Genomic DNA, 22,455 nt, shown 5'->3' with positions numbered 1-22,455 from the left:
TGCTGCAGATGAGAAGAGGCTGAAGCGGGTGAAGTGAGTGGTCCAGAGTCATCCAGCCAGTTCATAGCAGAGCTAGTGTGTTTCACCTCGAAGTTTGTGCTCTTTGTGATTCAGACAGAAAAGTGAGGCACAGAAGGAAGGCAAAGCAATTTTTGTTGTGGGTAAAGTTTACAAAAGTTACCTGTATTAGGCAGAATAAAGGCCTCCTAAAAATGTCCACATCCTAATCCCTGGAACCTGTGCATGCTACTTTATTTGGCAAAAAAAAAAAAAAAAAAAAAAAGACTTTTGCAGGTGAGATGAAGTTAAGTGTCTTGAGATGCGAGGTTATTCTGCATAATCTGGGTGGGCTCAGTGTACTCAGAAGGGTCCTTGTAAGTGAAAGAGGGAGGCGAAAGGGTCAGGGTGAGAATGATGCAGCCGGAGAGACTCCACTGGCCATCGCTGGCTGTAAACATGCATCAAAAGACAAAATTACAACAAATTCAGTTATAGATCCAATTGGCTTTTATTTGTGATTCATGAATCAGGGCAGTTTCCATTCTGCAAAATATAGTGATAGCTCCTACTGGGCAATACAACAGTAGAACAGTGGGTTTTGTAAAATGGGAATCCAGGAACAGAAGAATATAAATAAATTGATTTAAATAAACCGATTGGTTAATTTCAGAGTACTTCATATTACTTTTTTCTAAGAGTTAAAGCAGAAAGGACTTTCTTACTATGCTGACTCAGACAGCCTGGACTCTCCTGTTTTTAGGAAAAATCTGTCCGTTCTGGGATCTACCTGCTTCCTCAATGTTTCAGTGTGAGTATGTGGCATTTAGCATGACTGGCTCCATTCTGGAGTCACCAGGCTGTCACCTAAACGAGAGTTTGACTAAACATAAGGCATTAACACTACTGTCAGTTACCATCATTTTGGACTTCCATCATTCATAGGTTATGATGTCCTCCTAATCATACATTTATTTGAGTTTTTATCATTCCAGCCAAAGAGAGACTATTTGACATTTGATGAATGGCTGCATGCAAACATTTAAAGGTTTTAGAGAATACAGCACACCAGGGTAACTAATATTATGACAATCAGGAGGATAACACCAAGAGTTTGGAGTATGATCCATAGGCAGAGACCCCATGAACCAAACCAAATAAAATAGAGTAAATTAAAGAATGAGCCACACGAGGAGCCTACCCATTTTAACCAAGCAGCATATTTGTTAATTTTTGCAACTGAGTCTCTATAGTACCCGCTGTATTTATCCATGTGCAACAAGAAGTGTCAGCAACTGCACAAACTCCTCCCTGTTCAGCTAGTAGGGAGCAATTCTGTTATCTAGCATCCCATGGCTGGGTTAAATTAAAACAGGGAGTGAGAACAGGTGAGTCTAGAGGTCTAACTCTAAAAGGGATCAACATGCATTTGAATAAACAGTTGTATTAGGGATGTTGTTAAAGTTAGCCACTGGGTGGAATAAAGGATCCCTTAGGTCATGTAAAGATTTGGGTTTGACATGATGACATGACACATCCAACACTCTCTTAAATTACCTGCACAAGGCGCTGATTGTGAAATTCTAGTTACAGCATTATCTTACCAAATTAAAGAGGCAGGCATGAGCAAGGAAAAATGGAGTGGGATAAAAGCCTCATCACGATGAGAAGTTTTGTTCTGACATCTTGGGAAAAACTGTCCACAGCATGAAGTCATCAACTTCTTGTCCTGGTTGGCAATTTGAGTGTCTCTAGTTATGGTGTTGAACATTTTGGTGAGCTCTGAGTGGCCTACATCTCAGGCATGGGGGTTTTTCCTTGAAATTTACATCGAGTTGTCCACCTCCAGTTTATAGGTCTTCAGGAAGAGAGCAGGTCTTATACTTAGTGATTCCACAGAAGAAAATGGGATTGAAGGAGCTAGAAGAATTCAGGGTCCAGTCCAGTCTACAGGTGGATAATAAAAACTTGAAAACAAAATACAGGGCTACAATTTGATAACAGTTGTATTATAGTTTTTCTTCTGAACATGATTTTTCTCTATCTCTCCCTGTTTCTACCAAAGTTAATCAGAGTAAGACTAATCTGTTTACAAAATAGGTAGAGTCTCATCAAACTTGGCCTGATTCTTTATATAAGAAGTACAGCAAGAATAGCGATTGACCACGTAGCATCTTTTCAGGTTTGCTTTGCTGGAAGATTTGATAAGGAATCTCAGAATAAACTTTTAGAAACCTCTCAGCACTAGGAAGCCAAACCAAAGCTGACTTCAGACTTTGCCTGCAGTACCTCAGTACCTCCAGGTTCATTCTATGTATATTTCCAAATATGACATCCCAGCCAAAGCCTTGGTAATATAACCAGTATTTTTAAAGGTATCCTGCTATAAACAGAACAGATTCTTATTGAACTTATGCAAATAACTATTGCCATAACAATGTGAACACCCATGAATAGTTGCCTGATTCTGGATGGAAAATGTAGGGAGAAAAATTAATGTTTCAATTTTTATTCACAAGTTGTATTTTACCAAGTTTCTGTAAGCTATAGACAGCTTAAAAGAAAAATGTTCCTTCAAATTTGGAAAACAAAACATTTAAAGAATCATCAAAACTTCAACTAAAAATTCATAAAAACATTGTCCTCATTAGCTCATTTAGTCCCATGAAATTAATTTTTTGTTCTGCTTGATCTTGGTTGGCAGTTTCATGAAGATATCTCTTCATTAAAGTTTTGGAAATTCTTAGCCCAATGGTGTGATTCTAAAGTTATCAGAAACTTGTATTCAAGACAACTTGTCAGAGTCTTAGTCATAAATCTCCTTGGAAAAGAAACAGTTTTAGACTGTAATCATTTCCAAATGCTTTTAGAGAAGAATCAAAACAACTGTCTGTGAATGACAAAGACTTAAGATGGCAATGGTTAAAAATCTGATAAGACTTCAGATTTGGTAGATTTGATAATAATGACACCACTCACAAACAAATTTGGTTATTTCTGTGGCATGTAACACTGTGACTGATAAAATATTAGATTTCTAGAAATCTCATATAATTTTTGAAACATTCACATCAATAACATACCCGCAAATATAACTTAGAGAAGGTTTGACATCACTTGTCATTTGTCAGTGTTTTCCATATAATTTAATATATCAAATAAGGTGAATTTCCATTTCACTTCTGTTTCTCAACTGGATTACTGAGTTCGGGGCACAGCCCATTAACAAATATGGCCAACAATGTATAAGCTTATGTATGCTGAAAAAGTTCCCCAGGTACTTTTGATACATACCCCTAGCTACAAACCATTGATTTAAGCCCAAGTCCTACTTATCAGAGCAGAGGTTCTGCATCCTGCTTGCACATTAGTAGCATGTGGGAAGGCTTAAATAATAACGCCTTGGTCCCACTTTAGACCATTAAATCAAAATGTATGAGTGGAGCCTGGGAATCAGTTGTTCTTTTAAAAATTTCCCAGTGATTTCAGTGTGTAGCCATATTTCCCATTAGATTTCTCTTTCTTCTTGTGGAATTTATCTTTTTCTATTTTGGTATTACAATTATTTTTCATGTCTTATTTTTTGGAGACAGGGTCTTGCTCTGTTGCCCAGGTTGGAGTGCAGAGGCACAATCATAGCTCACTGCAACCTTGAACTCCTGGGCTCAGAGGATCCTCCCACCTCAGCCTCCCAAAGCACTGGGATGACAGTTGTGAGCCAATGCACCTGGCCCTTTGTCTTATCATCTGTCTTAGGCTTTATGTTCCCTGGAGTAGGGACCTTGCCTTCTTCATTTGTCTATCTTTCATGAACACATGAATTGGTTATCAGGAAAAGATTCTCAGCCATGCTTAGGTTGTGTCCTGAGTCTCAGGTTCACATACTAATGCTACCATCTTTGTCCTCCACAAGGTCAGAGGTTGCTTGTGATGAAGGGTGTGGGTAACTCCACGGTGTAGGTGGTGGAGGAAGGTTACCTTGTTTTTAGGCATAACATTGGAACTAAGAATTCTATGTGTATATGGGGTGGAGGGGCAGGGATGTATAGGAAGACAGATCTAGTTAGGATGGAGAAATTATACTCAGGAGTAGTGGTAAAGGAAGTAAAAAGGATTCGTGAAGAGAAGAAATGTGAACTTATCTAATAGGCTAGATAAGAACCCTGCAGGTTCTTGAGTAGGTGATTTTAGGAAGGTAATGAAGCAGTCATATGCTAGTAAGCATTCAAACACTAGAGGCAAGAAGTCAAGCAGGACTTCAAGCAGTTGTTGAGGTTCACGGGAATGGAGAGAACAGCACAAGTGAAAAATGTTTTAAAAAGGATGAAGAAGCTTTCACAATGTATTGAATTGGGGAAACAAATGAGCAGAGGCTGGGAGTAGTCATGTCTGAGAGACAGTGGTGTACAGGGAGCATGAAGACCAGCGAAGAAGAGACCTGCAGGAATTAGTGCTGAGAAGCAGGAGTTTAGCGGGAGGAGGAGGAGATCTAGTCCCAGATACAGGTGAAGAAATCTTTTCCCTCTTCCAAGCATGGCAGTCAGCCGTGCAGGAAACAGGATAAGAGGAAAGGTCACAATACCTGCCACTCTTCCTGAAATGCAGAAACTACACCAGGGCTGCTATATCAGAGCCATCCCAGCCAGTACTCCAATTATGATGCTGACAGCGGTCCCAGCTGAGAGGTCAGGAGAACTTGCTTGTACTGACTCAGCTGTCATGGAAAGAAAAGAGAAGGAATGAAGGTGATCTTATTTTACAGGGGGGTCGCCCAGGAACCAACTCTCAGCATGAAGTCGTTTCTATTTGTTCCTTCAAGGAATACATTATTTTTGTGGGAAGGTTGCTGGGAGATGATTAGCCAACTAAATTCTTGCAGGTTTTTCATCTCACCAGGTTTCCAGGGTGATGGGCAGTCTTCTGTCAATTCCATCCTGACCTTCTTACACTCAGATATTTTTGAAGGCTTTGAAATTTGAGAAAGACCGATTGCTAATCTTGTATGTCATTAAAACTTGCCACTTTTTCATGGTTGCATTTTTTTTCTTAGTGTCTCAGTTGTGGCAGTTAGTGCATTCTGAATTCACCACCTCCTTTGTAGAGAGACCTCGCTTCCCACGGGCTCCCAGAAGGTGTGTGAAAGCAAGTCAAGTTCTGCAAGACTCTGTTTTGCTCTGAAAGGTGATGGGCTTGAGGAATTCCCAACAGTCTTGCAGAAACTCTCTTCGAACTGCACTGCAATCTGAAACTTTCTTTTTTTTCTCTTTCTCCTCCACAGGCATGACATCTGCATCGTGATCTGAGGGCTCTCCCAGGCTCCTCCCCCTCCCACCCCACTTTCCCTCACAGGTGTTCTTCCCTCAAAATTATATTGCATGTCTAATCCCATCTTGGCTGCATCTCACTGAATGAAAACTAACATACTAGGCTTGAGACTTCGTATTTAACTCTGTTCTTTTCCCTCTCCCATATTAATCAGTAACCGTGTCCCAGTGGATTTTTTGTGTAATGCCTCTTTCTCCCATGCACATATATACGTGTGTATATATGTGAATATAAATATGCACATGTATATATAATACCTTCTGCATCTGTTTCTTCTTTATTTCTGTTGCAATAATTTGGGCTTAACTTCTCATCAGTCATCAGTCAACTCAGACTGATGATTAATAATCACTAATATTAGCTACTGTTGAGGGGTGCTTCCTATGTGTCAGGCCCTGTGTTAAATTATTTAATGTATCTCATTTGAGCTGTAAAATAATACTGTCAGGTAGAAAATAGAGGTGGTTTAGAGTGGTGAAAAACTTACCCAATGTCATACAGCTAGTGACAGGTGGATCTAGGATTTGACTCTAAGACTACCTGACTTCAAGGCTAATAATAATGGTAGCCTTAACAGCAGCTAACATTTATGAAACAGTTCCTCTGCATGTGGCATTTTGCTGAATGTTTCATTGATTATTACATTAAATCTTCAAAACAATACTGTGAAGCAGGCATTCTTATTGCAATTTTCAATTGTGGAATCTAAGGCTCAGAGAAGTTAAGAATCTTGTGCAAGAAATGTATAACTATAAATACATACATTTAAAAAGAAGAAAGATCTCAAATCAACAACCTGACTTTACAACTTAAGGATATAGGAGAAAAACAAATGAAACCCAAAGTTAGCTAATGAAGGAAATAATAAGGATTAAAGTGGACTAGAAAAACAATAGAGAAAAGCAATGAAACCAAAAGGTGGTTCTTCAAAAAAGTTCAACGAAATTCACAACCTTTAATTAGATCGACTAAGGAAAAAAATGAGAAGATAGAAATTACTCAAATCAGAAATGAAAGTGATTACTACCAATTTTACAGAAATAGAAAGTGTTATGAGTATTATGAATAATTATATGCCAACAAGTTAGAGAACCTGGATGAAATAAATTCCTAGAAACATAAAACCTTCCAAATGGAACCATGAAGAAACAGAAGATCTCAATAGACTAATAACTACTAGGGAGACTGAACCAATGAAGGCATTTGACAAAATTCAACATTCTATCATAATAAGCACACTCAGATTATAAATAGAAGGAAACTACCTCAAATATAATAAAGGCAATATCTGAAAAGCCCAACGCTAACATCATACTCCAGGGAGAAAGACTGAAAGCTTTCCCTCTAAAATAAAAACGAGACAAGAATGCCTAGTTTTGCCCCTTCTATTCTATGTAGTATTGGAAGTTCCAGTAAGAGAAAGTAGGCAAGAAGAAAGAAAATAACATCCAAATCAGAAAGAAGTAAAATTAACTTTGTTTGCAGATGACAGGAACTTAAGTGTAGAAAACCCTAGAGATTAAAACAAAATTTTAGAACTAATAAACAGATTCAGTATAACTGCAGGATACTAAATCAACTTGCAAAAATCAGTTGAAATCAGCTGTATTTCTTTTTTCTTTTTTCTCTGTCTCTCTCTTTCTCTCTCTCTCTCTTTTTTTTTTTTTTGAGACAGAGTCTCATTTTACTGCCCAAGCTGAAGTGCAGTGGCACGATCTTGGCTCACTGCAACCTCTGCCTCCCCAGTTCAAATAATTCTCCTGCCTCAGCCTCCCAAGTAGTTGAAATTACAGGCATGTGCCACCACACCTGGCTAATTTTTTTTTTTTTTTTTGTATTTTTAGTAGAGACAGGGTTTCACCATGTTGGTCAGGCTGGTCTCAAACTTGTGACCCCAAATGATCTGATCACCTCAGCCTCCCAAAGTGCTGGGATTACAGGTGTAAGCCATCACATCCAGCCAAAAAACAGTTGTATTCCTATGCACTTACAATGAACAATCTGAAAAGAAATTAGAAAAAAAATTGATTCACATTATCATCAAAAAGAATAAAGTTCTTAGGAATAAACTTAACCAAGGTGGTGAAAAAATTGTAAGCTGAAAATTAAAAACGCTGCCAAAAGAAACTAAAGAATATATCAATAAATGGAAAGAAATTCCATTTTCATAGATTGGAAGACCTAATATCATTAAGATGACAATATTAATGCAATCCCTACCAGAATCCCAGTGGCATATTTTGCAGAAATAGAAAAATCCTAAAATTCATATGGAGTCTCAGGACTCTAAATACCCAAACAATATGAAAGAATGAAGTTGGAGGACTCACATTTCCTGATTTCAGCATTTACTACAAAGCCACAGTAATCAACACAGTGTGGTACTGGCATAAAGGAATACATAGAAACCAATGGAATAGAATGGAGAGCCCAGAAACAAATGCTCGCGTTTATGGTCAAATTATTTTTGACAAGGGTACCAAGACCATTCGATAGGGAAAGGATGGTCTTTTCAACAAATGATATTGGGACAGCTGGATATCCATGAACAAGAATGAGTTGAATCTTTACTTAACACCATATAAAAATTAACCCGAAATGGATCAAAGACCTAAATGTAAGAGATAAACCTATAAAACTCTTAGAAGAAAACATAGGGGGAAAGCTTTGTGACATTGGATTTCACAGTGATTTCTTGGCTATGACACCCAAAGCACAGGCAACAAAAAAATGGACAAATTTGACTTATAAAAAGTAAGATCTTTTCTATATCAAAGGCATTATCAAGAAAGTGAAAAGGCAACCCATGGAATGGGAGAAAATATTTGCAAATCATATATCTGATAAGGGATTAATTCTCAGAATATATAAAGAACTAATATAACTCAACAACAAAAACCCAAAAACCCAATTTAAAAATGGGCAAAGGACTAAAATAGAGATTTCTCCAAGGAAGATATACAAATGGCCAATAAGCACATGCAGAGACGCTCAACATCACTAATACTTAGAGATATGCAAATCAGAACCACAGTGATACACCACCACATACACGTTGGGATGGCTTTGATTTAAAAAAAAAAAAAAAAGAAAGAAAGAAAAGAAAACACAAAACATGTATTTTGAGGAGGTGGGAAAATTGAAACTCTTGCACATTGCTGGTGGGAGTGTGAAATGGTGCAGCCACAGTGGAAAATGGTACAGCCGTTTCTCAAAAAAATTAAGCAAAGCATTACCATTTGATGCAGCAATTCCTCTTCTGGTCATATGCCCAAAATAGTGGAAAGTAGGGATTTGAAAAGATATTTATACACCCATGTTGATAGTAGCACTACTCACAATAGCCAAAATGTGGAAACAGCTCAAAAGTCCACCGAACGATAAGTCAAGAGGCAAAATGAAATATATCCACGCAATGGAAACTCATTCAATCTTAACAGGTAATAAAATAAAATAAAATGCTGAGCATTTACACAGTCATGAGACTCAAATTCTGATACATACTAGAACGTGAATGTACCTTAAAGACATTATGTTAAGCAAAATGTGGCCAGACACAAAAGGACAAATTTTGTATGAGTCTATTGATGTGAGGTACTTATTAATAAAATAGTCAATTACAGATGGACAGAAAGTAGAATGATGGCTACCAGGGACTAGGGTTAGAAGGAGTGGAGAGTTACTGTTTATTGAGTGCAGAGGTTTAGCATGGTAAGTTGAAAAAGTTCTGGAAATGGATAGCGGTGATGGTTGCACAACAGTATAAATATAATTGATATCACTAAACCACACTTTTTTTGGAGACAGGGTCTCACTCTGTCACCGAGGCTGGAATTCAGCGGCGCAATCAAGGCTCACTAGAGCCTCGACATTCTGGGCTGAAGTGGTCCTCCCGCCTCAGCCCACCAAGTAGTTGGAACTATAGGCCATGTGCCACCATGTTTCACTAATTTTTTGTGAAGACAGGGTTTCACCATGTTGTGCAGCCTGGTGTTGAACTCCTGAGCTCAAGCGAGCCACCCACTTCAACCTCTCGAAGTACTGGAATTACAGGCATCAGCCACAGTGCCCAGCCCTAAACCGTACATGTAAAATGGCTAATATGGTAAATTTCAGGTTAGGAGTGCTTAACCTTTATGAATATATAGTGGCTGGTACTCTTACCCTCGCTATAAATACACACTTTGTGGCCCTGCCCCTTCCCTCCCTTGCAGAGCCCCGGTGGCTGAATCTCCCTATTTCTCCAAATGTTCATCCCTAGCTGTGCTCTGTGCTGTGTCCACAGCGTCATACAGCCGGTGACTTCAGAGCCCCAGGCCACAGTTCAAGAGTCTGCCCCAGGGCTCCCTCTCTTCCCAGTTCCCTGAAGCCTGACCCAGGAGAGGCTCTGCCGTTGATTAACAGCTCAGTTTAGCCAGATTCAGGACAGGTCGCCCAAGCACCTTCTCCACCCACCCAGGTCCCACCCCAGGTGGAGTCAGGGCAGGGCCAGTGACGAGGTGAGCCGGGAGCAGAGCAGGGAGCAGAGTCTGAGCTGCTCCTCCCTCATCCAAGGGGCTTCCTCCTCTCATCTGGGGAAAAAGTGTGAGATGGTTCAAAGCCTCCTTGTTCCATGTAGCTCATGAATTAGACAAAAGAACACAAAGAGGTGACAAAAAGGGATGTATTGATGACCGAGAGAACCCTTAAGGACTCTTCCTGCTTTCACCTCTGTGAAGCTCCTTCCACTACATGGGGCTTTGGGGCTGAGGGAGCCTCCTCCGCACATTCCAGGCTGGATCCATAATCAGCCATGAGAAATTACTGAAGCACAGAGAGGAGGGTCTGCAGAGACAGAGTGAGAGGGTTCAGCGGGGAGAATTGGGGATCTGCTTGTGTCCATGGGTCACAGGCTGGAAAAGAAAATTTTTTTCAGCTCTTCCTTAACACCAGAGAGACCCCACCTCAAAATATGATGCCAACGGTCCAGGGATCCACGTACCACGGACTGTGATCATCTTGACTGTGGCCTATTGTGGCCAGTGGCCAATTTTTGGGCATGGCAGGTATAGGACACACTGTTCTTTGCAGTGCTTTGGGGAGAAAGAGCTCTTGCATGTGTTGCAGAAGCTTTCCATCACTCAGCCAAAAATACTGTGCGGGTGGGTTGGAGGCTGCATGGATGAAGAGTCTAAGGTTTGCTCCTAACTCATAAGATATGTCTGGGGTGGAAATGGTAGGGGTGTCCAAGCCACCTGGAGCAAAGAGAATAAAGCCGTAAGTGATGTCCTCAGAGGGAAGCTGAAGCTCCTGGTCTGTGGAAGGGCCGCAGTGTCCCTCTTACCCAAATCACAATCCTGAAGTCCCAACCAAACCCTGATTGCGTTCACTGAGCCAGAGCCTGAGACATTCACCTGTTTCTCCCATCACAGGCTGTGGACCCTGAGCCTCCCAGGACAGGAGCGGCTCCTCCTCTCACATTCTTGGTCAAGGCTGGGTTTGCCCAGGTTTGCTTGGGGCAGGAAGTCACCGCCAGCCTGGGTGTCTAGAGGTGAGGGTCTGTGTACTTGGACCTGAGAGGGACTAAGAGGCCTGGCCTCTGGCTGCATGGATTTGGGCTGGCAGCCTGGGCCACAGAGGAACAAAAGATACTCACAGCGGACATTCAGGGTGACTGGGTCACTGCGGCTGGCACCCACTGTGTTCTGTATTTCACATTCATAGGATCCCATGTCATTCTTTGTGACACTGAGTAGAACGACGGTCCTGTTGTCAGTGGAAAGCAGCAGCCTGGGACTGACCAGGGGGCTCTGATTGTTTACCCACCACAGGTAGGTTGTGTTCTGAGTCTCAGGTTGACAGGTTAAAGCCACAATATCCTTGTTCTCCACCGGACTGAAGTTGTTGCTGGTGATGGAGGGCTTGGGTGGCACCGCTGTGCAGGTAAGAGAGAGAAGATTGCCCTGTGTGGCACCCTTGGTTCCCCCAAGGCATCTTTCAATCAGAGTTGGCATCTCCCACCTCTAAGCCCACTCAAGTCCTTAAAAGCCCACAGAAGGTGTGTGTATCACAAGACAGGTGCACAATGATCTGAGAGCTCAGAGACTGTGAGGCCGCCTGATTTGTCTTAGAGAAGCACAGACTTTCTCAAGTGTAATTGTGCAGCAGCGTTGGGTCATGGACAGACCCAGGACCATGAGTCACAGCCCCTGGTGCCTCTCCTGGTCCTTTCCTGATGGCTACCTACTAGGCCCTTTGGGGTCCTCGCCTCGAATGGGCAGGAGCTGAGTTCCAGCTGAACACTCCTACACCACCCAGCCAAGGGGTGTTTCTCTGAGCCTTTTTTTTTTCAAGGATATCCCAGAGATGGGTGATGACAACAATGGGTGTTTGAGCAGACATAGCAGAGGAGACCAGGAAAAAGTCTAGAGGTGAGTTTAGTACTCAGACTGCAGGGCCTCCAGGTGGGGCAGCTCTGCCTGGGTGTTTGATAGTGACTGACAAGAGCTAGTGACCGCCAGGAAAGTGCAGCAGAGTCCAGAAGAAGATAGAGAAAGGGTGAGTGAGACAAGCAGGGGCTGGCTGAAAATCTGAGGATTCTCAATGACATAACAAGAACAATGAAGGCAAATTAGGAGGAGAGATGTGTGTTATGTTAGGAAATTTACAAAGAGCTCCCTGTCCCCAGCTCCTGTGCGGAGTCAGCAAAACGGAGGAAAGCCCAACACAGGCATGAGAACTGCTTTCTTCCTTTTCTCTTGACCTACGGAAACACAACAAGAGTTTGATCAAATTCATCTAAACTAGGCAGAGTCTAAGTGAGATGCCAGTGGCTGATGCAGTTCCCATTCCAAGGGACCCCACCTTATGACAATGGTGTCATCATGAGGACACAAGTGTATGTGGAATGGACAGCAAACCCATCAGACAGCACCCACCTGGCCCGCTGCACCTGGAGGAGGTCCCAGGAATGACTGCAGGACCTGAGCCCCACAGCAAGACGAGGATGGAGTTGGTAGTAAAATGGGTGGAATGAACCCATGGGCTTTGGGGACTGCACACCTCTCCTGCCTCTGGCCCCCTGGTGAGTCAGTGTAGAGAGCAGATAGAGGAGTTGCTCGTCCCTGTCCCATGGCCAAGCATTTACACAGTCTTGAGACTCAACACCTGGCTGGCTTCTTTTTTTTTTAAAAGATCCAGGGATCTTGCTATGTTGCCCAGGCTGGTCTTGAACTCCTGGGCTCAAGACACCCTCCTGTCTCAGTCTCCCACTGGGGTGGCTTTAGGGGCAGGGGATGAGAGGGGTGGAACATGGGTCTCAGCCCCTTGGAGGGACAGGGAACAGGTGCCAGAGCCTCCTAGGATCCTGCATCAAGTTCCAGCCTCTGAAGAGATTATGGATCATTCATTCCTTCATTCATTCCCTCCCTCCTTCATGAGAGAACTACTGAGTGAGTGTGTGTCTCACGTTGGGCCCTGGCTTGTGCAGGGTGTGAGTGGGGAGAGAAAGCAAAGTCCTCTCCTTTATCCTCCTGTGGGAGTGACACCAACACATCAGGAAACAGAGGATTTCAGGTCCAGTGAGGGTAGGAGTGTGAATCTAAGGGAGAGGCCTGGACATTCCCAACACTGACTCTTATAGTTGAGGCAGGAAATTCAGTTCTAAGTAAAAACTAACTCTCCATTTGTTCCTCACTCCCTAGACCGGAATCTCCCACTTCTGGCTTGGATGCCTAGGAAGCAAGTTCTGTGGCTACAAAGACCTGGGGACTCTGATGTGACTGTCCGGTCCGTGAGACCCTGCCTCAGTGGCTGTATTTCCTTCTGCCTCGGTTTCCTTTAACAAAATGAGATAAAGCGTAAATGGTCTCTGGCTTGGCTTGTTGTCTGTGAATTCACCTTAAAATAATCGCAATTACCTGGACGAGAGCCCTGTGTGGAAGAGCTGCCTAAACAAGCAGGAGCTCTGATTGTTCGCCCCCAGGAGTGGGCTATTTGGACCTGATCCCTGGTGTACAAAGAACTTACAGCAGAATCTTTCTTCTTCTCTTTCTCCCCCTGAGGACACTGACTCCGCTAGGACCTCTCTTAAGTTCCTCATCCAGGGGGGCTGAGGTCCTAGTAATCCTGTTCATCTGTCCTCTCCAGGCTGAGTCTCAGGTGGAGGATGAGGCTCTGTCCTTGCCCAAATGAGGCCCTGGGGTTGACCAGGCTGGTGACCAGCTCCATGAGCCATGATCCTCAAAGAACTCAAATCCTTGCTCTCAGTCAGTTCAGCCCAGGAGGCCACAACCCAGCCCTGACACAGGTTCCTTAGGGTCACCTGGAGTCAAGGGCCCTGGGACAGGGATCTGGGACTTGTGCTTCCAGGGCTGAGCTTCTCTGTGAGGATTCCAGGGAACCCCTCAGGCCAGGCTCTGACCCAGTTCTCCAGGGTCTTTTTCAGGGGGAGGGCACAGAATCTTGGCTGAGACTGATCTCCCCCTGCCGAGTCCCCCCGCATCAGACTGTCCTTCCTCTGCAGCAAGTATCTGCAGTGTCTGGATGCAGGAAAGGGATTCTGATCTGTAGAAGTTTGTCTCCCCCATGTGTGTCCTTCACTAAATGTCCAAACCCTGACACAGGATAAAGTGTAGATGGGGACACGGGCACAACCCAGGCCTGACAATCCCATGTGTATGAAGTAGAACTGACCCCCGGCACCCAGAAGTCATGGAGGAATCACTCACAGAATACGTAGAATTGACTGGTTACTTCTTCATTCACAAGATCTTTGTTTATAACGTGCAGGGTATAGATTCCTGCATCACTGTGGGTGACGTTCTGGATCAGCAGGGATCCATTGGGGTATATTGTCTCTCGACCATTGTGTGCGGGCCCTGGGGTATGTTCTTCATCTTTTATTACATATCCTATAATTCGATAGTTGGCGTGCACCCTTTCCCCTTTGTACCAGTTGTAGCCATAAAGATCCTGGGACGCATTATGGACTAGTAGAAGGACCTCCTTCCCTTCTGCAACATTGAATGGCACGACTTCAACAGTGGTCTGGGCACTGGTTGGCAGGTTCCAGAAGGTTAAAAGTGAGACTAGGAGGGGGAGAGAGCATCAGTCAATATTGGGACCTATGTATTGGGGTGGAAAGATGGGGCCCTGGATCCTGAGCAGGTCTCTTCACCCACCCCCATCTTGAAGTTAGTGTGTGTGTGTGTGTGTGTGTGTGTGTGTGTGTGTGTCCTACTGGATCAATGTCAGCAGCATGACCCCTATTTCTTCAGCACCTCTGACCTTACGTTTCCCTGTTCGGAATCCTCTTCCCCAGGGATCTGCAGGGCTCCCTCCACACTGCAGGACCTGCTCACATCAGGGCATCCTTGGGAGACCCCTTCCCTCACACCTTTTCTAGAGGCCCCGGGTGTTCCGTTTCTGACCTTTCCCTGCTCTATTCCCTTTAGAGCTCTTGTCAACACCTGACTTCACATTCTAGATCTCTTTGCCTGTCTGTCTTCTGCCCCATGAGAGCATGAGCTCCATGAGGGCAGGGACTTGTGTGATCTGGATTTCACCCCAGTGCCTGGAACAGGCTGCAGGCTCTGGAAGATGAGTTCATGAGAGTTCCCAGGGCCCTCCCTCCACATCCTGGGGTTTATTTTCCAATGTCTGAGGTTGGTGGCTAGGGACAATGTTTTATGCCCTGGTTATGTTTTTATTTGAAGTGTCATATGATATAGTTATTATTATCATGTTTCAAAATGTAGCAGTTCGTGATGATTAACCAGGAAAAGAGAACATGTGAGATTTTCTTGACCCTTTCCAATTCCAGTTCAATGTGGTTTTCCTGTTCTGGTTTCCTGTCCCTCTCTGGTGTCCTGTTCCATATTCAAGCTTCAACAGAAGCCCTTTGTCCCCTCTCAGAGCCCCATCCTCCCAAGGAGACCCCAGCCAGTCTCTCTAGCCTTCCTCCCACCCACTCCCAGGAAGTCCTCCCCTCACCTGCGAGCAGGAGCCCCTTCCAGGGGATGCACACTCTGTGTGGACAGGCTGAAAGGGACCCCATGGTCTCTGCTGCCTGCTTGTCCTCTGTGGAGAAGAGCTTGGGCTCCAGGAACTCTCTTGTCAGGGCTGCTGTGACTGTCAGCTCTGCTGTCCTTCCTACCTCTGTGCTGAGCCTCCTCCCAGGGCAGGAGCCGTTTCCAAGATCACATGGTCCAGGGGTGGGGTCTCTGCTCAGGAGTCCTCTGTCCCCTCCCCTCTCACTCCTGCCTCTTTTGTCCCTCTTCCTCTTTCCCTTTTGTCTATATTCAGTTCCTGACACAAAGCTTTGAGAAGCAAGGCTGACGGACCCCTGTCCCCTGGGAGGACAACCAACCTTTCCCAGTGCTGACCTATGCTGTGTTCTCACCTTGGGTCTGTCACACCAGGGGGATTATTTCCCTTGTGACAGAGAAACCCAGCTGGGCCTTGGGTTTCTGCTGGGATGATGCCCAGCAGTAAGGTGACAGAGGTGGCTCTGGGGGATAGAAAGGGGCTCACTGGGGGATGACTGGGGAGGGACCAGCCCTCTGTCTCCAGTGTCACCAACCTGGCCTCTGACCCAGGCACAGAAACCAAAGCCCAGGGGTCTCAGGAGGAGCTATAGCTCCTGGGTGTGGAGGGAGGTGTCTGGTGTGTCCTGGGAAGAGACAGCTGTGGTGGAGGGAGGTGTGTGGCTCTGAGCTCTGCTGTCCTTGGGGAAGGCTTCAAGGAAACCCTCCCTCTCCCTGTCTTTTGGATGAGCTGTGGCTCAGGTCCTTTCCATGTTCTACCTGACCTGGAAGCCTCTGTCTGGCTGACAGTCCTGTGGTCACCCCACCTTCCCCATGGGTGATGCCATGAGGGAATGGGGAGCTGCACAGAAACCCTTGGCAGAGCGGGGTCCTCAGAGGCCCCAGGAAGGAAGAGGTGGGACACAGCAGGAACGTGGGAGAGACAAGAAGGGTCTGTTGGAGCAAGGAATGGAAACCAGGCTCCACCTTCACCTCCTTAGCAAGGCCAAGTTCATGTCCAGGGGAATTACAGCTGACCTTCGAACACACAGGTTTGAACTGTGTAGGTCCACTTTTACACAGATATTTTTGTTTTTTTGTTTGTTTGATTTTTGTTTTTTGTTTTTTTTTGTTTGTTTGTTTGTTGCTTTTTTTTTATTATACTTTAGGTTTTAGGGTACATGTGCACAATGTGCAGGTTTGTTACATATGTATCCATGTGCCATGTTGATTTCCTGCACCCATTAACTCGTCATTTAGCATTATGTATATCTCCTAATGCTGTCCCTCCCCCCCTCCCCCCACCCCACAACAGTCCCCGGAGTGTGATGTTCCCCTTCCTGTGTCCATGAGTTCTCATTGTTCAATTCCCACCTATGAGTGAGAACATGCGGTGTTTGGTTTTTTGTCCTTGCGATAGTTTACTGAGAATGATGTTTTCCAGTTTCATCCGTGTCCCTACAAAGGACATGAACTCATCATTTTTTATAGCTGCATAGTATTCCATGGTGTATATGTGCCACATTTTCTTAATCCAGTCTATCATTGTTGGACATTTGGGTTGGTTCCAACTCTTTGCTATTGTGAATAGTGCCGCAATAAACATACGTGTGCATGTGTCTTTATAGCAGCATGATTTATAGTCCTTTGGGTGTATACCCAGTAATGGGATGGCTGGGTCAAATGGTATTTCTAGTTCGAGATCCCTGAGGAATCACCACACTGACTTCCACAATGGTTGAACTAGTTTACAGTCCCACCAACAGTGTAAAAGTGTTCCTATTTCTCCACATCCTCTCCAGCACCTGTTGTTTCCTGCTTTTTTAATGATGGCCATTCTAACTGGTGTGAGATGGTATCTCACTGTGGTTTTGATTTGCATTTCTCTGATGGCCAGTGATGATGTTGCTTTTTTTTCCCCCTGAGACAGAGTGTCGCTCTGTCGCCCAGGCTAGAGTGCAGTGGTGCGATCTCAGCTCACTACAACCTCCACCTCCCAGGTTCAAGCGATTCTCCTGCCTCAGCCTCCCGAGTAGCTGGGACTACAGGCACCCGCCACCACGCCTGGTTAATTTTTGTATTTTTAGTAGAGGCGGGGTTTCACCATGTTGGCCAGGCTGGTCTCAAACTCCTGACTTCAAATGATCCACCCACCTAGGCCTCCCAAAGTGCTGGGATTACAGGCATGAGCTGCCATGCCCAGCCACATGCAGATGCTTTAAGATAAAAGTTGCACTGAGTATGTCCCCTCCTCTTGCCTCCCCTCCACCTCTTCTGCCTCTGCCATCTCTGAGATAGCAAGACCACCTCCTCCTTTCCTCCTCCTCAGCCTGCTTAACCTGGAGACAAAAAAGGATAAAAGCCTTTATGATGATCCACGGTCACTTAATGAATAGTAAATATGTTTTATCTTCCTTACGATTTTCGTAGTAACGTTTTATTTTCCCCAGCTTATGTTATTGTAAGAGTACAGTATATAATACATATAAACATGCAAAATACATTGATTTACCGTTTATGTTATCAATAAGGCTTCTGGTCAAGAGTAGGGTTTTAGTAGTTAAATTGTTGGGAAGCCAAAAGTTATACAAAGATTTTCTACGGGGTCCTCAGCACCCCTAACCCCCGCCTTATTCAAGAATCAACTGCAATTTCCTGAGTGCTCTCTGTGTGCGACGTGCACCCCTGGAGGGCAAGAGATCTGTGGTCAAAGTCAGGGGCTGTTCCAGGGATGCTGACCAGGGTCCACATGGTGTGACCTCCAAGCTACAGGATCAGGTCACCCCAGGTCCTGCTCATGGAGAGTCCCAGGCTGCCCAACTCCATGCAGTGCAGGATGAGCTCAAGGAGAGGACAGGAGTTGTCCAGAGAACGCAAGTCAAGATTTGGAGAACTGTCCATCAGGGGGATAGGCTGCCTCAGAAGGAGCCACCTGTCCCCAAGGTTTCAAAGGTAGGACCCAGAGAGGTGTCTCTGGGGGCTTCAGAGAGAGGACACAAGCTTGGGAGGTGGTCCCCAGAGTGCCCTGTGTTCCTCCATCACAGCACTGGGGGTGCTGCCTCCAGGTCATCTGTGTCCCTGTCTGTTGTCTGCTCCAGGCCTCCTGGCAGGACCCAGGAGCTGGGGCAGTTCCCACCTGGAGACTCAGGCAGGGGGTTCCTGGTTCCTCTGTTATGGGAGGGGAGGCCCCGTGACCCTCAGCCTCTCTGAGATGGAAGCAAAGGCAGATCCTGGGTTATCCTGTCCCCTCCTGCAGGGGAAGTTCCCCTGGGTCCCCAGGACTCCTTGGGCTGGTAAAAGGTCTGCAGAGACCACAGCCAGGAGCCCCCATCTCCAGGGACCCTCGGGGGTGGGGTGTCATCACCCGACTTCCTTGTGATCAGGTTGGGCTCCGTCCTCTCCTGGTGGTCACTCCATCTGGGATGGAGGATCCAGAGTCTGCAGCAGGTCAGGTGTCTTTGTGAGAAGAGGAAGGACATAGGCTGCTGGCCCAGGCCCCCTGGGAGACGTGACGTGACTCACAAGTCAGAGACAGGGAGGGGGTGTCTGGGACGAGTCAGACTGTGCTGGGACGAGTCAGATTCTGACCCCTCTCTGTTAGAAGCCCCTGTCCTCCCTCTTGAAGCTCTGAGGGTTCAGGCCCTGTCCCTGGGGCAGCCTCGGGCACTTGTCGGCCTCCTCCCTTGCTGGGACCAGTGCCTCTGTGTCCACAAAGAACAGACCCTGACTCCAGGGGTCACACAGAGGTGATGTGCTTCTGTTGTGTGACCACTCACGCATTTAACCAGTATTTGTTGAGCATCTGTTGTATGTCAGACACTGGACTGGGCCCTGGGATTCCACAAAGAGCAGGACAGACGTGGCCCCTGTGCTCACGGAGTTTCCCAGTAACAGGGAGACAGGTGCTCAGTGAACATCATGGGACTGAAGAGCTAATGATAATGAGAGAAGGGCTGTGAAAGGACTCTGAGGATCACAGGGAGCTGCCCTGGGAGATGCCCTTTCGGCTGAGCCCCAGGGAGGAGGGGATTGGGGGCAGGAGCTGCCTGCAGAAGTTGTGACTTGGTGGGCGGCCACCGGACTGCAAGGAGGAGCTGACAGAGTGCGTCTGGGGAGCCTGGAGGGCGAGGAGGAGGTGGGTCGAGGTGATCCTGGTGAGGGTAGACCCTGAGGGGCTGTGGTCCAGCTGAGGGACGTCAGCAGACTCTGAGGAGGCTCCAGGCCGGGAGGGACTCTGCCGCCCTCTGGGGGACAATGAGGAAAGTGTAGACGGAAAAATCAGGATAGGTTTAACTCAACATGATCATTAAACATTGATCACGTTTGCTTGATGCTTTAAATTCTAGATATCTCTCACGCAAGCTCTTCTCTAGTCTACCCCCAACGAATCATCAAAATCAGATTTGTGGTCTTATGTCAGGCCAAGTTCTGTGTGCACTTAGAGGAATCCTGCACAGTATTCATACCTGAGGGCTGGCTGGAGCATGTGTGGGTAGGAGGGAGGATTCGTGTCCGTGTATCCTCACAAGAGCCAGGGTGTCCAGGTGGATAAGGCTCCACTTGACCCCAAAAGTCCTCAGAACAAGGGAGCAGAGCCTGATGAAATCAGAATCCAGGGGTGGGGCTGGGGCTCTGTGCCTCCTCCTCCCTCCGTCTCTCTCTCTGGGGAGTTCCCACTCCTCTCCCTCAGCAGAATTCTTGGGCCTCCTCATATGAAGAAACATGGTGGGTCCTTACAGACCCACCCAGAGATTTTTTAGCAGAGACATCAGGTTTCAGTGTCAGGGGCACCTGTCACCCCTCAGGCCTCCCCACACCCCTCCTCAGAGACAGATATAAATATATCTGTATAAACCTTCAGTGTGTTAGTATCTATGAATAAGTAGAGTTTCTTGCAAGCAGCATATGCTTGGATCATATTTTTTATCTGTTTCATATTTTTCAATTTGTTTCACCAATCCGTATCTTTTAAGTGGAGCATTTAATCCATTTACATTCGAGGTTCATATTGACATGTGAGGTTTTCTTTCTGTCATAATGATAATTGTCAGCTAGTTACTTTGTAGCTTGTTTCTTTTTTTTAATTTATAGACTTTTCATTTCTGCTTAGAACTCCTTCAAGCATTTCTTAAATTCCCTCAGGATTTGCTTCTGGGAAAAACTTTATTTCTCCATTTTGAAGCTTGTTCTTGCAGGATAAAAAAATTCAAAGTTGATGTTTATTGTTGTTTTTTTCTTTAAGTACTTTGAAAATAGATTCCCAATCCCTTCTGGCTTGTAGGGATTCTGCAGAGAAGTCTACTGCTAGTCTGATGGGGTTTCCTTTATAGGTGATTAAACACTTTTCTCTTGCTGATTTTAGGATTTTTTCCTTCATGTTGAACTTAGACAGCCTGATAACTATAGTTGTGGTGAGGTCCTTCTTGCAATGTATCTGCCTGCTGTTATTTAAGCCTTTTCTATCTGAATGCCTAGATGTCTTGCTAGACTAGCTAAGTTTTCCTCAATAATTTCCTCAAATAGGTTGACCAAACTTTACGGTTTTTCTTCTCCCTCAGAAATACCTATAATTCCTAGGTTTGGATGTTTTACTTAGCCCCATGCCTCTCAAAGGTTTCGTTCCTTTTTAAATTTTTTTTCTTTATTTTTGTCTGACTGGATTAATTCTAAAGATCTGTCTTCATGTTCTGAGGTTCTTTCTTCTGCTTGGTCTGGTCTGTTGTTAAAGCTTTCAACTGCATTTTGTAATTCCTTCAATTTTTTTTTATTTCCAGAAGCTCCATTTGTTTGTTTGTTTGTTTAATATCTATCTTTTTGGTAAATTTCTCATTCATATCCTGAATTGATTTTCTGATTTCTTTGCATTCGTTTTCATATTTATCTTAGATCTAATTGAGCTTCTAGAAAAGCAATATTTTGAATCCTTTATCTGGTATCTTAAAGATTTTATTTTCATTAGAATCTATTGCTGGATAGTTAGTGTGATCTTTTTGGGGTGTTATCCTGTTTTTTCATGTTTTCAGAATTGTTACACTGGTTCCTTCTCATTTGTAGAAACTGTCACTTCTTTTTATTTTTGAATTTACTTTTGATAGAACTTTTTTCTTGAAATTGCGATTATATTGCATGTTGAGTAGGGTCATTTGGCTTTCCTTTTGGATGCTTTCAATGGCAGACACTCTATATGAATTCTTTGGTTATAGATAGCCTTAGCATGGTGGCTTTTTCAAATGCCAGTGACTGTAGCAGTGCATCAGGTATGTGAGCAAACTCATGGCCTCCTGCAGAACTAGAGTGGCAGAGATCTCAAGAACCTCATCTTGTTCCCAACTTCCATGCACTTGATTGTCAAATTTTGCATTGGGTTTAGAAGATCAGCTTCAAAGCCATTAGGTGTCACTTAGAGATAAAGAGCCAGCTGCAGGCCAGGCTCAGTGGTTCACGCCTGTAATCCCAACACTTTGGGAGGTCAGGGCGAGCAGATCACCTGAGGTCAGGTTCGAGGCCAGCCTGGCCAACATGGTGAAACCCCGTCTCTACTAAAAATACAAAAATCAGCCAGATGTGGTGGCACGTGCCTGTAATCCCAGCTACTCGGGAGGCTGAAACAGGAGAATCACTTGAACCCAGGGGACAGAGGTTGCAATGAGCTGAGATCACACCATTGCACTCCAGCCTGGGTGACAAAAGTGAAACTCCATCTCACAAAAAAAGAGAGAGAGAGAGAGAGAGAACCAACTGCAGTACCGCAGTGATAGCAGTGGGGTTTATGCTTTGTTTGCCAGAAGAAGCTTTTTAGTGCTTTAGAAAGTGAGCTAGTCTGTCTAACCCAAGTGACCTGGGCTCCATACTCAGCCCCAGAAGTGAAGGGTGAAACTGGGTGGAGCCAAACCAGGCAAGCCTACCCTCAGGCCTCCCAAAGGCTTGAGGACCATTAGACCCAGGACCCATTACTTCTAGGATAAGGAGGGTACAAACACCAGATCCAACCATGGTCTGAGGGACAGCTGTCAAATGCTTAAAAATATACCTGGGAGAGGAGCAGACAAACTATTACTGCCCCATGTTCTCTGAGCAGAAACAGAGAGGCAACCCAAAGTCCAAATCCAGGTGAGCAGGTGCACCAAAT

At 45.0% G+C, this 22,455-nt stretch overlaps 1 protein-coding gene across 2 annotated transcripts; it reads right to left on the bottom strand.

The window, feature by feature from the left end:
* Positions 1-489: 489 nt before the first annotated feature.
* On the bottom strand, positions 490-15,463 carry CEACAM7 (CEA cell adhesion molecule 7). Of its 2 annotated transcripts, none has more exons than XM_032172792.2 (5): positions 15,295-15,463; positions 14,031-14,390; positions 10,958-11,236; positions 4,584-4,711; positions 490-1,964 (listed from the first exon to the last, which is right to left on the bottom strand). In XM_032172792.2, exons 1-4 carry the CDS (start codon positions 15,356-15,358, stop codon positions 4,620-4,622), a joined length of 795 nt encoding a protein of 264 aa, XP_032028683.1. In that variant the 5' UTR covers positions 15,359-15,463; the 3' UTR covers positions 490-1,964; positions 4,584-4,619. The 2 variants fall into 2 exon arrangements, with proteins under 2 accessions (XP_032028683.1, XP_032028684.1); XM_032172793.2 differs by having other exon boundaries at positions 490-1,944.
* Positions 15,464-22,455: the final 6,992 nt, after the last annotated feature.

This window comes from Hylobates moloch, unplaced genomic scaffold, assembly GCF_009828535.3.
Source record: "Hylobates moloch isolate HMO894 unplaced genomic scaffold, HMol_V3 SCAFFOLD_13, whole genome shotgun sequence".
In the NCBI taxonomy this organism is placed as follows: domain Eukaryota; kingdom Metazoa; phylum Chordata; class Mammalia; order Primates; family Hylobatidae; genus Hylobates; species Hylobates moloch.
The sequence above is the reverse complement of the archived record's forward strand: the minus strand, read 5'-3'. Positions and strand labels throughout refer to the sequence as shown.

Coding starts and splice junctions, on each gene's coding strand:
- CEACAM7 (XM_032172792.2), bottom strand. CDS start 15,358: ATGGGGTCCCTTTCAGCCTGTCCACACAGAGTGTGCATCCCCTGGAAG. Junction 11,237..14,030: donor CAGTCAATTCTACGTATTCT/GTGAGTGATTCC, acceptor TTACCTGCACAG/CGGTGCCACCCAAGCCCTCC. Junction 4,712..10,957: donor AGTCACCCTGAATGTCCGCT/GTGAGTATCTTT, acceptor TTTCCATGACAG/CTGAGTCAGTACAAGCAAGT.